This window comes from Felis catus, chromosome A2 (assembly GCF_018350175.1).
Source record: "Felis catus isolate Fca126 chromosome A2, F.catus_Fca126_mat1.0, whole genome shotgun sequence".
NCBI lineage: Eukaryota > Metazoa > Chordata > Mammalia > Carnivora > Felidae > Felis > Felis catus.
In genome coordinates, this window is record NC_058369.1 from 153395885 (window position 1) to 153410461 (window position 14577).

At 36.9% G+C, this 14577-nt stretch overlaps 1 protein-coding gene across 2 annotated transcripts in view; it reads left to right on the top strand.

Moving 5' to 3' along the window:
- TRIM24 (tripartite motif containing 24) overlaps nucleotides 1–14577 on the top strand; it is a 123450-nt gene that overhangs the window by 63462 nt on the left and 45411 nt on the right. For both annotated transcript variants that reach the window (XM_023250604.2, XM_019825074.3), the window contains exons 3-4: nucleotides 5445–5592; nucleotides 8571–8703. In XM_023250604.2, coding sequence (XP_023106372.1) covers nucleotides 5445–5592; nucleotides 8571–8703 — 281 coding nt within the window. The remainder of the gene's footprint in view (nucleotides 1–5444; nucleotides 5593–8570; nucleotides 8704–14577) is intronic.

The window sequence follows — 14577 nt, forward strand, 5'->3', positions numbered from 1 at the left end:
AGGCCTACACAGGGCATTTGGTTGATTTGTCTCAAATCTATCTTTTAATTAATCTCAAAATACCCCTTTACTTCACTAGTTTTCTTTTTCCTCCCTTTAAACATATTTGTTAGATAAACTGGGTGTTAGTCCTGTGGAGTTAGCCTTATTCTGCATTTTGCTGACCATCTTCATAAAGTCATTTAACATGCTTCTCTGTTTCTTGTATTTTGTGTATACTGACAGTAAATAGGTAGAAGCTGATTTCATTTCAGGTCCTTTTGGGTTAGGGGGCATAAGAATACTTTCATCCATATGTCTGTGTGTACTTCAATCAGGAGGCATATGAGTTTTATCTGTCTTTTTTCTAATGTCAATGACCATTAATGATCACCACCATGATTTCATATTAAATTAGGGCTTTGAAAAATTGTGGCATTCTCATTCTGTCATTCCCCTATATTTCTTATCTGGAAGAGAAACAGAAGCCTTCCTTCATTTATTCTTTGGTTCCATACATAGCAAAGGTAGGTTAAGTACTTGGTTCATTTCCTTTAGTTGCTAATTTTTAGAATAGTGACTTAGTTTCTTAGCGTTCTTCGGAGATAACTAATGAGTGGTGTGTTTGTATCTTTATGAACTCATGGATTTTTAATATAAAAGGTGTTGAAGTAGTTAGTTGTTTTTAATTGATGATCAAATTGTGCCATCTTGGCAATAGGAGCCTCACATTGATTCCTGAGTCATTCTGATAGAATCGCAGTAGTCCTTGCTGTCTTCCCTACTTTGTGTTTTGACGAGATTTTGTTAGGATCTTTGGTTTCTTTTAGTCACACATGGTATCTGGAGACCACAGTATGGGTGCTAGGGGTATTCACTTTAAAAAAGAGAAGTGACTACACTTACAGTGTTGAGCACCGAGGGATATATAGAATTATTGAATCCTAAAATTGTACACCTGAAGCTAATATAACTGTGTTAATTATATGTCAGTAAAAAAGAATAAACAAGTCCATCTGGCTTGGTTTTGAATTTAGGCCACATAGTATCTCCTGGGGCACAGTCAAAGGATCTTCAAACACATGGAATTTTGGAAAGAACCGTGTTAGAGTTTCTGAAATGTTTATTAAGTGACAGGGAAAAGGATAAACAGAATGCCAAGTGAGTATTAGATGATAGAAAACTGTAAACCTTAGTAAGGAAACTAGCATTTTTAAGAAGGCTGAGATTTTAGAAAAGTCATAGGTGCAAGTTTTTTTAACAGAAAAGGGAGCCTAGTGGTCAGAATATACTTACCAAACGAACAAATTTCTGGAGCAAAAATGTGAGAAATAACTTCAAGAGTTCAAACAGCAAGTGTCTGTTCTCTACATCAAAAAAACTAAATCTTCATCCCCTTGATACCCAAACCGGTAGATAATAATATAAAAATTTTGGGGCGCCTGGGTGGCGCAGTCGGTTAAGCGTCCGACTTCAGCCAGGTCACGATCTCGCGGTCCGTGAGTTCGAGCCCCGCGTCGGGCTCTGGGCTGATGGCTCGGAGCCTGGAGCCTGTTTCCGATTCTGTGTCTCCCTCTCTCTCTGCCCCTCCCCTGTTCATGGTCTGTCTCTCTCTGTTTCAAAAATAAATAAACGTTAAAAAAAAAAAAATTAAAAAAAAAATAATATAAAAATTTGGTGTACAGGTATTTGTTCTTTATGATACCAAATGTCCAACTGTGACGTTTTTGTTGCTGTTAGTTTTCTGCAGAGCTGGCTAGTAGCTTGACCTGGTGTCATGCAGAGTATATGAGAAATAAGGGTTGTAGCCTTGCCTTCTGGGCTGTCCCTTAGGATAACCAGAGTCAGGATCATCTCTAGTGCAGCCATTCTTTGACGTTCTACTTTGACCCTGTTGAGGGTCACAGAAGGCTCCCTGTTTCCCTTCCCTACCCTCACTGCCATGGAAGGGTCATGTGAACAGCACCAAGAAGACTGCTTATTTATCAGGAGAGTCGTGGATCTGCTGAAAATTCACATTCAGCGGAGGGAGTAAAGTCTGTGATTACCAAATATGAATGTATTCCACTGCTAAGCAAACAGCCTGATTTGAGGCTCATGAGAAGTTACTGAGGGAGGACATAACGTCTATCTCTGAGATTCTTGTATCTGGAAGACCTTAAGAAGAGGAGGCATTTCATCTGGCTCAGTAGTGCACTCTCCAAAAATAAAGTGTGCTTCCTTATGAGGTAATGGGTGCCTAGTATTTGAAAATATACAAGGAGCAACTGTCTAGGAAAAAAAAAAAGATAAAATAAATGTAAAAGCAAAACAGTAAAACCTACAAATCTAAATTGGACTTACAAATATCAATATATACTTGTGGTGTATATTTACATTTATCTCATTCATCCAGTATTGGAAATCTTGGTTCTTAATTACAGTGACAAAATCATTTATTTTCTCCAAATATATATGTTATACATTATATTATAGGGTATACTGTATCAGTTTTGGTAAAATCAGAAACCATCTTAATCCTGAAAATTAACTAGATATAAACTTGCTTACTGAAAGGTAAATAAATACTTAAAGTATCATAGAGATAGCAACCATAAGGAAGCGGCTGAGGGAAAAAGGAGAAACTAGTCAAAGTTAGAAGAAGGGTCTTGTGGAACGTCAGTTCAGACCTCTGAAGAGGCGATGTTTCAGCCTTGGGATTGCAGACCTCAGAGGAGCAGGCGTCAGCCTACGGTGTCAGTATCTCCAAAGCTGGTTCCATGAGGACTGGAAAAACTGTAGTCTGGTGCTAAGTGCTGCTGGGGGAGGGAACGGCTGCTGCCAGGGTGAGGCAGTATTGATGGGTCTGATGTTCACGGAGAATGCAAGCAAATAAAAAGACAGCTAAGATGATCAAGTACTTCTTCCTCTGGCACTGCAGTCTCCCTCCAGCACCATCTCTTGTTAGAATCCAATGTGGACCCAGCTCATAAAGCATAAACACAGTTTGCAGAGTAAGATTATAGAAGACTAGAGATGGTGCTGAAAGTAGAAATTATAGAGTTGTTTCCGTCAAAATAGAAAGCAAGGAACCCAGCAATTACTACATGCATGCACTGGCGATGGTCAATCAAATCGTACTTTCTTTTTAAGTTTTTATTTAAACATGAGTTACCATACAGTGTAATATTTTAAAGTTTACTTGAAATAAATAATTCTTTGTGTGGTTAAACCACCCACTTGATAGTTTAATTTGCTTTTGATTTTTAGGCATTTAATTTTTTTTAACATTTATTTATTTTTGAGAGAGAGAGGGAGAGAGAGACAGAGCATGATTGGGGAAGGGGCATAGAGAGAGGGAGACCCAGAATCTGAAGGAGGCTCCAGGCTCCAAGCTGTCAGCACAAAGCCTGATGGTGGGGCTCAAACTCATGAACTGCAAGATCATGACCTGAGCCGAAGTTGGACACTCAACCAACTGAGCCACCCAGGTGCCCCGGGCATTTAATGTTTTTAATTTAATTTATGAAATACAGTATATTGAGAGAATTTAGACTCTCACTGTTTAATCTACCCTATAGGTAGCCATTTAATTTCCTTTATTCTTCTGTTTAAAATATTATTTCATATGTAATTTTAAGTAGTTTTATGTTTAAAAAATATTAGCAAGTGTCATTTCACCCATCCCCATCTTTCTTAGATAAGCACTAGCATGATTTACTTTTCTACTCTGCTTTTTTATTTTACTTCATATACTGAGATCTCTCATTCTCTTTTTTTTTTAACCTTTATTTATTATTGAGAGAGAGAGCATGAGCATGGGAGGGGCAGAGAGAGAAGGGGAGACACAGAATCTGAAGCAGACTCCAGGCTTTGAGCTATCAGCACAGAGCCCGACGCAGGGCTCGAACCCACGAACTGTGAGATTATGACCTGAGCTGAAGTTGGGCGCTTAACCGACTGAGCCACCCAGGTGCCCCTGTCCTCATTCTTTTTTGTAGCATAGTGTAGCCTAGAGGTTAAATTTTAGGTTATATCTTTAAAGACGTCGTAATTGAAGCTAAGGCAGTAAGGATGAGACAATTCCCGATTCTAACAAAAATCTACAGAGGGAGGAGGAAGAGTGGGGGTTATATCCAGAGGGCATGAGGGAGATAAGAGGATCTGGAGATATCAAGGAATCCAAATGGTTTCTAGGAAGTAGGATCCAGGGGCTTTAAATGATGTTAGAAAGGTTAAAGATAAGAGCTGAAGAAAAGACAGGTTCGATGAATGAAAATGTTATCCACGTATTTGGAATTTAGCTGAGGGGGAGGGGGGCGGAATTTCTTTTCCCCATCACAGAAGATAACATAAGGACTGCTTCTCTATAACTTTAATAACTGTTCCCAGAGAATAGTGACACCGTGTAAAGTTACACAAGCTGGAAACAAAGAAGCTTTCCCTTCTTCACCTCCCGTATCCAGTGCATCTTCTGAACCAGTCAGTTTCACTCCCAATCTCCCTCATTTATTCCCACTTCCACCCACTCTCACCTAAAACATTGAAAAAACCCTCTTACTTGTCTCTGCAGGAAACACTTCCCCCTTCTCTAATCTATTCTCTATATTGCAGTGACAGTGATTTTTAAAATTGCAAATCTGGCCATGTCACTTACTTTAAAGCTTTTAGGAGACTTCATCAGACAAGGACCAAAATTGTCATATATATGATCCTGCTTGATCTGACCCCTGCCTGCCTTGCCCCTCACTTCTTCTCTTGCCAGTCTTTCCCCTTGATCCTACTTTGTGCCAGTTCTTTGAACCTGCTGTGCTCCTTTTGCCTGGAGGCTATTGTACATGCTCTTCTCTCTGCCTAGAAGGCTTTTCATTAATAACTGATGACTCAACTTCCATACCTTAATGTTAATATGATCTCCTTAGAGAAAGCCTTGCCTGGGTAATCTCTCACTTTCTGCAGTACTCCAGCCCCACTAAAATGAGATCGTTTCCCCTATCATAATGCTCTTACAACTTCTCATACTTTATGGCACTTCTCAGTGTGTAATTGTGTATTGGTGTGAGCCTTACAGTAATGTTTGTGTGCTTCACATTTAGTCTTCACCACGACTCAGTAAAATCTGTTATTAACTTCATTTTAGAGAGCATTCTAAGTAACCTGCCCAAGACTACTCAGCTGATGAGTGGGGAACTGGGATATGAACCCACACTCCCATCTAGGACACTCAGGATCATAGGGCAGGAACCATGTTTGCTTTTCCGCATTGTTCTATCCTCAGCACTTAGCACAGTGCCTGGAATATTTGTATATTGAGTGAAGGACAGTATTATATATCCGTTTCATAAGTTTATAAATTTAAATTTACAAGCACTCTTAAGATAACCGATAGAGACCAAGTATGGTTGGTATATCATTTTTATATGACGAGTTGTTTGACCACCTTTTCATTTTTCTTAAAAGTTGACGTGACATGTTTCTCTTATTAGGTGTGTACAAGCTGTGAGGACAATGCAGAAGCTAATGGGTTTTGTGTAGAGTGTGTTGAGTGGCTCTGCAAGACATGCATCAGAGCTCATCAAAGAGTGAAGTTCACAAAAGACCACACTGTGAGACAGAAGGAGGAAGTATCTCCAGGTAATAAATTAGTTCTTTTAACCTCTTTTTCTCTATCCTTCCCACCCTTATCTTCCTTCCTGTACTGACTTTGTTTTCATACACTTGTAATAGACTCCTGTTTTTTTTCTTTTTTTTTTGTTTTAAAAAAAGGAGGTGTATATTGTAATTGAAATTTGAAGACATATATAAATGACAAATATAAACCCTCCTCTTCCTATAAATGGCTTAATTTGGTGCGAATGTACAGCAAATGAAAAAAAAAGTTGCTTTTTAAACTTCTCTCATCACTTATTTCTAAGGTGTGACAAGAGGTGGGCTTAACAAAAGTTTTACAACTCTTTTCCCTCTGATATTGTTGTGGTAAACCGGTTTTGTGATATTTGATATGTAGATAACTGAAGAAGTTCTGCTTTTTATGTAATTTATGGCTTCTCAGTTTTTATTGTATCGCTTATAAAGATTACTAATATTTTATTGTACTAAAATATATGTAACTTAAAACTTGCCATTCAAACCACTTTTACAAGTACAATTCAGTCGCATTAATTGCATTTACAGTGTTAGGCAACCATCACCACTGTCTGTTTCCACAGTTTTTTCATCATCCCAGAAAGAAACCGTGCCCAATAAGTAATAATGCTCATTCTCCTCTTTCCTCTGCCCTTGCTAACCCCTAATCTACTATCTGTCTCTACAAATTTGCTTATTTCTGCAAGTAAGATCATACAGTAGTTGTCCTTTGGTGTCTGGCTTATTTCACTCGCCATAGTATTTTTAGGGTTTATCCATGTTGTGGCATTTATCAGAACTTCATTAATTTTTATGGCTCATTAATATATTTTTGTTTAAAAATTAGTTTATTGCTTTTAATTCAAGTCAACCAGTGTTCATATGTCTATTCTATATTCCAGGAATTTTGCTGGGTATTAGAGATGAAAAAGTAAATAAAACACACTTTTACCCCCACAAGAGTTATTAGTATGATGAAGACTACGAACAAATTAGCAATCATACTTTGGTCTCATAAGTTCCACGGGAGCACATCAAAGGAGCATCAGACTCAGATTTGGGGATTTAGGTTGGAGGCCACATCTGGGGCTTGACAAACGAAAGAAGGAGGAGGGTGGGGAAAACTGAAGTACAGGTGCACATTTACAGAGGAGACAGTTAGATGTACCTGGAAAGTAAGATGCAAGAAGAGGAGGAAGAACGAGATGAAGCTAGGATTCTGGTGACACAGGAAAAGGGAATATGATTTCTGAAGGTACTGATGAGGAAAAGGCAAAAGAGACCAGGTACAGGTTCAGACACGTTGAACAGATTACTGCTAGACAGACTTCTTTTTCTGTGAATTCAGCCATCTACTGAAAAACAAAGGAGAGGAAATAAGATTTAAAGGTAAGGAATGTGAGGGATATTTGAAAGAACTCTAGTTGGAAGAGAGCTCCAACTTCAGAAACAGAGAATGTTTGGTAGCATTGAGGTTACATTTGATGTATAGGCCTTAAAACTTCCTCCATCAGGCTTCAGCAGTGTGGGGATTGGTATAGATAGAGAAGAATTGAACTTCTCTAGGATTGGGGTTTAGCTGGACAGGTGTTCTGGAAGTTCAGTAGAGGAAGGGGTACAAATAATGGCATTTATTGAAAGGAAGGATTTTTTTTTATAACTCTATAAAGGAGATGAAGTTGATAGTACTGTCAGTTGATAGGATGAAAGAAATTGTTGGGAACTAGAGATCACGGAGGCACAGTGAGAGCGGTTAACTAAAAACCGGAAGGTTAAAAAGTAGACGTTATTAGAGTGGATGTTTGAATCTGTGAATAGAGAAATGAAGCAGTTAAGCACAATCCAAAGTTTTGGGTGGGACCATGATGTAAGGAACTAAAATGGAGTACAGGTCTCTGGAGATGAAAAAGTCTGAGAGCCTTGTTTTTATGTGGCAATCTGTGTAAACTTCTAACTCATCCAGAGTGATGGTGACACTGAGGACTAGGAAGATGACTGAGTCAGGATCTAAATTCTCCAATAAGTAAAGGAAATCTATAAATGAATGACATGTTCTAATTATCTAAGTCAGAAGCTCTGTACTTACTGTAGACAATATTGTAAAACAAAATACCTGCTAGTGTATGTAGTTATATACAAAGAAAAACAACCATAAGAACACATACTAGGTTATTAATAGTGGTTATTTCTAGAAGTGGGATTATTTCTGAAATGTTTGGATTTTACCCTTAATTATTAGTGAAATAACTGCTTACTGTTGAGTCAATTATTATACTTATTTGTATTCTGATTTTTTTTAAATTTAACATTATACACAAGCATTGCTCAATATTATCCTCACTCTGGATAACTATTAAGTTACATGGAGGACTACAGTATATAGTGAAAACTTTATGATTATTTCTGTGTTAGTGGGTACCCTGTAAGGATTTTTGCACAAGTGGGTAAATAACTTTTTTAATCATGTTCTTTATACATTTTTATTAGATTTTCTGAATTCCGTTTAAAACAGTCTTCTGCCATATTGGAGTGGAAAACGTCGAGTTGGGTCACACTCACTTATCTGCTTATTTTCTTAAGACTTTTTAATTCCATAAAGCACATTTTAAGCTACATACTTTATTTTTCTCCTGAGTTAGTTTGAAGTTCTGGAATGAAAAGCTTATTTATCTTTTCCTTCTAAAATGCTGAGAATACCTAACATTCTGTGTCTTTTTTCTTGATGTTAATTGAAGTCTAGTTGACACACAACGTCAAGTTAATTTCAGGTGTACAACATCGTGAGTGGACAAGTCTGCACGTTATGCTGTGCTCACCACACTACCATGTGTCCCTGTACCACAAACCTAGTAGTAGTGATGGTGTCAATGAAACTGCTTATAGCTCTTTTATATTTCAACGGATTGAAATGCAAATGAACAATCTAATAATTATGTAGTATTCACTTATGTTAATTTTCTTCTTTTTGCCTCCTGTTGTTTGTACAGAGGCAGTTGGTGTGACCAGTCAGCGGCCAGTGTTTTGTCCTTTTCATAAGAAAGAGCAGCTGAAGCTTTACTGTGAAACATGTGACAAACTGACATGCCGGGACTGCCAGTTATTAGAACATAAAGAGCATAGGTACTGTCATCTTTAATTATGTGCACACATGTATGGTAAGCTTTATGAGGACTGGAGGGCTGCTGGCACCCCGGCCAGATGGCAGTCGGCAAATGAAGTTTTGTTCGGCCAACAGTATGTTGGCCTGTTCCAGGATTTTTCAACTTGGTCACTACAGATACTTGTGGGGGTCCTGTCTGGTTCATTGTATGGTGTTCAGCGGCATCTTTGACCTGTATTCACTAGGTGCCAGTGGCATCCTTCTGGTTGTGAGGACCAGAAATATCTCCAGATGTTGCCAAATGCTCTGCAGAACAAAATTACCCTGAGTTGAGAACCACTGGCTTACACACTATTTACAACTAAATGGAATTAATTTCCAGTGTTGTAAAATGAGATTTTACATTTAAAAAAAAAATCTACGTCTTTGGGTTTTTGAGAGAACAGAACCTGTTATAGCATGGGCCTCATACACTTTCATGTTAGCATTTGGGTGGAATTCACTTTAGTGTTGTGTAGAATGAGGCACGCCTTTAACAATTCATCATAGTTCCTACTGAAGATTATTTCTAAATCTGATGTCCATAGGCATTTCAGTTAGCAACCACTAATTCATTTAAATAGTAAGATTCTGATTAGTACAAATAAAATTGGTTAAAATGGTCAAGGCTCAAAAACTGGTGGTTACCAGAGGAGAGGTGGGGTGGGGTTGAAAAGGTGATAGAGATTAAGGAGAGCACTTATGAGTTTCCAATATTGTGTGTAAGTGTTGAATCCTTAAATTATACACCTGAAACTAATATTATACTGTATTGTTATCTAACTGGAATTTAAATAAAACAAAAAGAAGGAAGAGAAAAGAAAAAAAACTGTCTAGGCTCCCAATAATGGCAGGCTAGACAATTTGGACCAAGCCATACCAGGGAGGATAACTAGAAAACCTGGATAAAATACAGAAGTCATTGATAGAAAGTCTTAGTAGTAAAGATTCACTGGACCAGGTTGGAGTGGGGACAGAGAATGCGAGGAGCGTTTTTACCCTTCATGGCATTTTACCAGGAACTCAAGGAGCACTTTTAATAGGCCACAGGGCTGGAAAGACAGCAATTGGAGTTCAGGGGTTACAGGGCTTGAAGGTTTCTCCTTGCCTTAATTTGGAACCCTGAAAGTCTATGCTATCATAGTAAAGATGAACTAGCTAGTAAATAATTCCTGACTGGGACTGAAGCCTCAGCATCAAATTTTTTCATTACCCAAAGTTGGAATAAATTGAAATCCTATTGCTGGTGCCCTCGGGTGCCTGGTAGATTCAAATGTAAATGCTCCCTGAAGAGAGAAAACATCATCCTATGCCTCAAGTTGATGCAGTAATGAATTTTGCAAAATGGTCCAACACATAATTAGAAGTAATCACGTATGCTAGGTGATGAGACAATGTGAACAAAACCTACCAGATACAACAAATAAGATAAAAAGACCCTTAAGGCTATATCTTACCATATTGAAGATCAGGGACAAAATGGAAATTTTGAGTAGAGAACTGAAAACTATAAAAAAGAATGAGATGGGAAATCCAGAACTAAAAATTACCATAACTGAAATTAACTCTTAGAGGCTATAACAGATTTGACATAGCAGGAAATGAGAATTGATGAACTAGAAGAAAAGTAAGAAAATACCCAGGATGGAAAGTAGAGAAGAAGTAATACAGGGTGCAACTGGGGTCCCATAAGGAGAGAAGAGAGAGGAATGAGAAGGAAACAACATGTAAGGACAGAATATAATGGTTTGGAATGTGGTAATACTGAAGAAAGATATCTAGCCCATATTTAGGAAGCCCTATAACTGCCCAGGAGGCTTAAAAAAAAAAAAAAAAAGCCAGTATGTTTTTAAGTACAAAAAGAAAATAATTACAGAGCTAAAATTATATAGCCAGTGAACATATTCTTTAAAATGAAGATTAATGAAAGGCATTTCAGACCAAATAAACTGGGATAATAGATCCCCAGTAAACACTCACTAAAGTATACCTTAGGCAAAAGAGAAATGGTAGTCAATGCATGATGGAATGAAAATCATTTAAAATGGTAAGTATGAGTAAATCTAAATAAATATCAATTTATGAAACAACAAAAATGTCTTACTGGTATATGTCATGTGTGTTCTGTATAGTACACAACAGACATGTTAGGGGGATATGGAGTCTGTGTTCTAAGGCTTATGTACAGTTTAGGAAGACAGTAAAAAAATATAAATCAGTATTAGATAACTCCAGATCTGCATTTTGAAATGTCTAGAGTAATCACTAAAAGAATATAGAAGTGTATCTGATTATCAAAGTAACACAGAGGGGAAATGGAATAATTAGTCTAAAGACAGGCCAAAGAAGAAAAAGAACGGAGGGGATTTAATAAGGACTTGGTAAGTATAAATCTATAAATAGATTTGTAATTATAATAAATGTAAATGGATAAAATGTCCCAAATTAAAAGATTGCAAGCTTAATAAAAAAATTGAAAATCTGCTATTTGCTTTTTAGACAAGAAGCAACTAAAGCCTAAGTATATAGAAAGAATGATGGGAAAAGATGCGTTATACAAACATTAACCAAAGGCATGCTGTTATGTGAAAGTGTATTGTTTGAGATACAGAGGGAAACTTTATATGATAAAAGGCTCTCTTCATTTAAAAGATGTTCCATAGCTTTAAAATACATAACAAAAAATGACAGAACATAGACATATCTAGAGTGGGAAATTTCAACATACTTTTCTCAATAATTGACAAGCAAATTAGAACAGTAAATTTTTGTAAGATTCAAATAACCTAAATAGCAAATGACCTTGTGGACATTAAACACTGCACCCAATAATACACATTCTTTATAAACATAAAAAGAAAACATTTAATTGACCATATGTCAGGGAAATCTTAAATTTCAGAGGGTTAAAACCATATAAAGTTTTTGTGTAAAAACTCAATGCTGTTAATGTAGAAAATAATGATAGATGATAAAAATCTCCATGTATTTGAAAATGAAGAAATGAAATTCATATGAAAATGAAATGCAGTGATGCATGATCCTGTGCTGTATCCTGGACTAGAAGGGGAAAAATTATTTAGAGGACATTATTTTTAACTTATTTTGAGAGAGAAAGAGAGACTGTGAGTAGGGGGAGGGCAGAGAGAGAGGGAGAGAGAATCCCAAGCAGGCTCTGCCAGCACCCAGCTCCATGTGGAGCTCTAGCCCACAAACTGTGAGATCATGACTTGAGCTGATCGTGATACGCTTAACCTGCTGAGCCACCAGGCCCCCCTTAGAGGACATTATTGAAACAAATGGCATTATTGGAATATGGTCTGTAGTTTAGATGAGAGTATTATCTTAACGTCAGTTTTCTTTTTTTTTAATTTTTTTTTTCACTGCCTATTTTTGAGAGACAGCGCAAGCGGGGTGGGACAGAGAGAGAGGGAGACACAGTATTGGAAGCAGGCTCCAGGCTCCGAGCTGTCAGCACACAACCCGATGCGGAGCTCGAACCCAAAAACGATGAGATCACGACCTGAGTTGAGGTTGGATGCTTAACCCACTGAGCCACCCAGGCACCCCAGTGTCAGTTTTATATTTAATCATCACACTCTGGTTACATAGCAATATCCTTACTCTTAAATGCATTCTGATTATTAAGGCATTAAAGAGCTATGATGAATTAATACTTGAAAAACTAAGCTCTGTAAAGGTATAGGAGATCTCTGTACCATTGCAGATTTAACTGAAATTATTTCAAAATAAACAGTTTGAACTAAATTTAAATAAAACATCAAAGAAGAAATCCCAATGAATATAGGAAAATATTTTTATCTGAATGATTGTGGAAATAATATCCTTGAAATACACTGTTAAGGCCATGATAAGAGGGAAATAGATATCATTAAATGTATATATTAGGTAGATAAAAAAATACACTAAACATCTCAACTTCAGAAAATTAGTAAATTAAGCCTAAACTAAGTGGGGAAAAGGACATGATGAGGATAAGTGCAGACATTAATGAAGTAAGTAAAGCCAAAAATCAAATCTTTCAAAAGATTAGTAAATTGACAAATTCCTTTAATGAGTGATTTAGAGAGCAGGCCCAAAAAACCAATGCCAGGAGTGAAAAGGGGGCATCACAACATTTTCTAAAGGCATTCAAAATTATGAGATGATTATCTATCAGTGGATTTGGAAATTTTTGCATGAAATAGGATAATTCTTAGAAAATACAGCTTCCCAGGGGCGCTTGGGTGGCTCGGTTAAGCATCCAACTTGATTTCAGCCTCAGTCATGATCTCACAGTTTGTGAGACTGCGCTGGGCCTGCTTGGGATTCTCTGTCTCCCTTTCTGTCTGCCCCTCCCCTGCTCGCTCACTCTATCTCAAAAAATAAATAAAAGAAAAAAAGAAAAGAAAATACAGCTTACCAAAGCTAGCACAAGGTACGATAGAAAATCAGAATAGCCCTTAGATTTAATCTATATCCATAATTTTTAACTTTCTCACAAGGGAAACTACAGGCCCAGATGACTTCATTGATGAACCAACAAAATAGTGAGATAAAAATAACACTTTTTAAATACACACAATCTCATCCAGAGGACAATAAAAGAATGAATTCTCTCCAACTTGTTTTATGAGGAATAAAAATAGAAAATCACGGACTAGTCTCACCCATGAAATGAATGTGAAAATTCTAAGAAATAGGAAACCAAATCCAGTAGTAATGTGATTTTTGGACAATATAATTACAACCAAGTTGGCCTTGTTTTATTTATACAGAGTTCATGTAACATTTGAAAATCAGTTATGTAATTCATATTAAAAGAATAAAGGACAAATTACATAATCATTTCAATAGAGACAGGAGAAACATTCTGTCAAAAATATGCACCTATGATATAAAGGCTTCGCAAACTAAGAATAAAAGGAAATTTCCTAAACCTGAGAAAGGTTTTCTGTAAAATGAACCAGAAAACATCATAACAGAATATTGAAAGTTTTAAAATTGAGTTTAGGAACCAGATAACAAACATTTTGACCATTTCATATAACATTACACATTACTAGGGTCTCAAAGACTGCATTCTATACAGAGAAAATCCAACAGAATTAATATTAACTATGTTCCCCTTTTTTTCTAATGCTGGCAACACTATAATACTGATTTAAGTACGCTTGCACTTTTAAATCACATGATGTAAAATACTGTGTTTTATGCATTTTACGAAAAATTGATAAAACTGGTTGTCTTCTATATTACTGTGCCCCTGGAGCTACTCTTGAGTCATCATACGTACTTTGTCAGAGATTATCATGTTCATTTACAAGTTAAAGTTTTTAAAGTGCTGTGTTTTATGTTGCTTGAAGCTTTGTTACATGCAAGGCATAGCATCAAGAGTTTTTCCTCATCTCACCATTTTCCCCAAAGGCATATATTTGTGACCTTTATGACACAACTACCTAGTGTTCAAAAGTAATCTTCAAGCGGTGCCTGGTGGCTCAGTCAGTTAACCATCCAACTCTTGATTTTGGCTCAGGTCATGATCTCACAGTTCATGAGATCGAGCCTTGTGTCGGGCTCTGCATTGACAGTATGGAGACTGCTTGGGATCCTTTCTCTTCCTCTCTCTGTCTCTATATGTGTGTGTGTGTGTGCACACATGCGCTCTCAAACGTTAAAGAAAAGTGATCATCAAAATATTTACAGCATCAAACTTTAATAATTAGGAAATTACAAAGTAGTAAGGAAATCTACTTAAATATCTGTGGTTACTTTTTGCCAGGTCTGCCAGGTGAGTTCTTTAAGCCTCTTAAACTATGAGTGATAGATATGTATCTTTCCCAAATTTCCAAAAT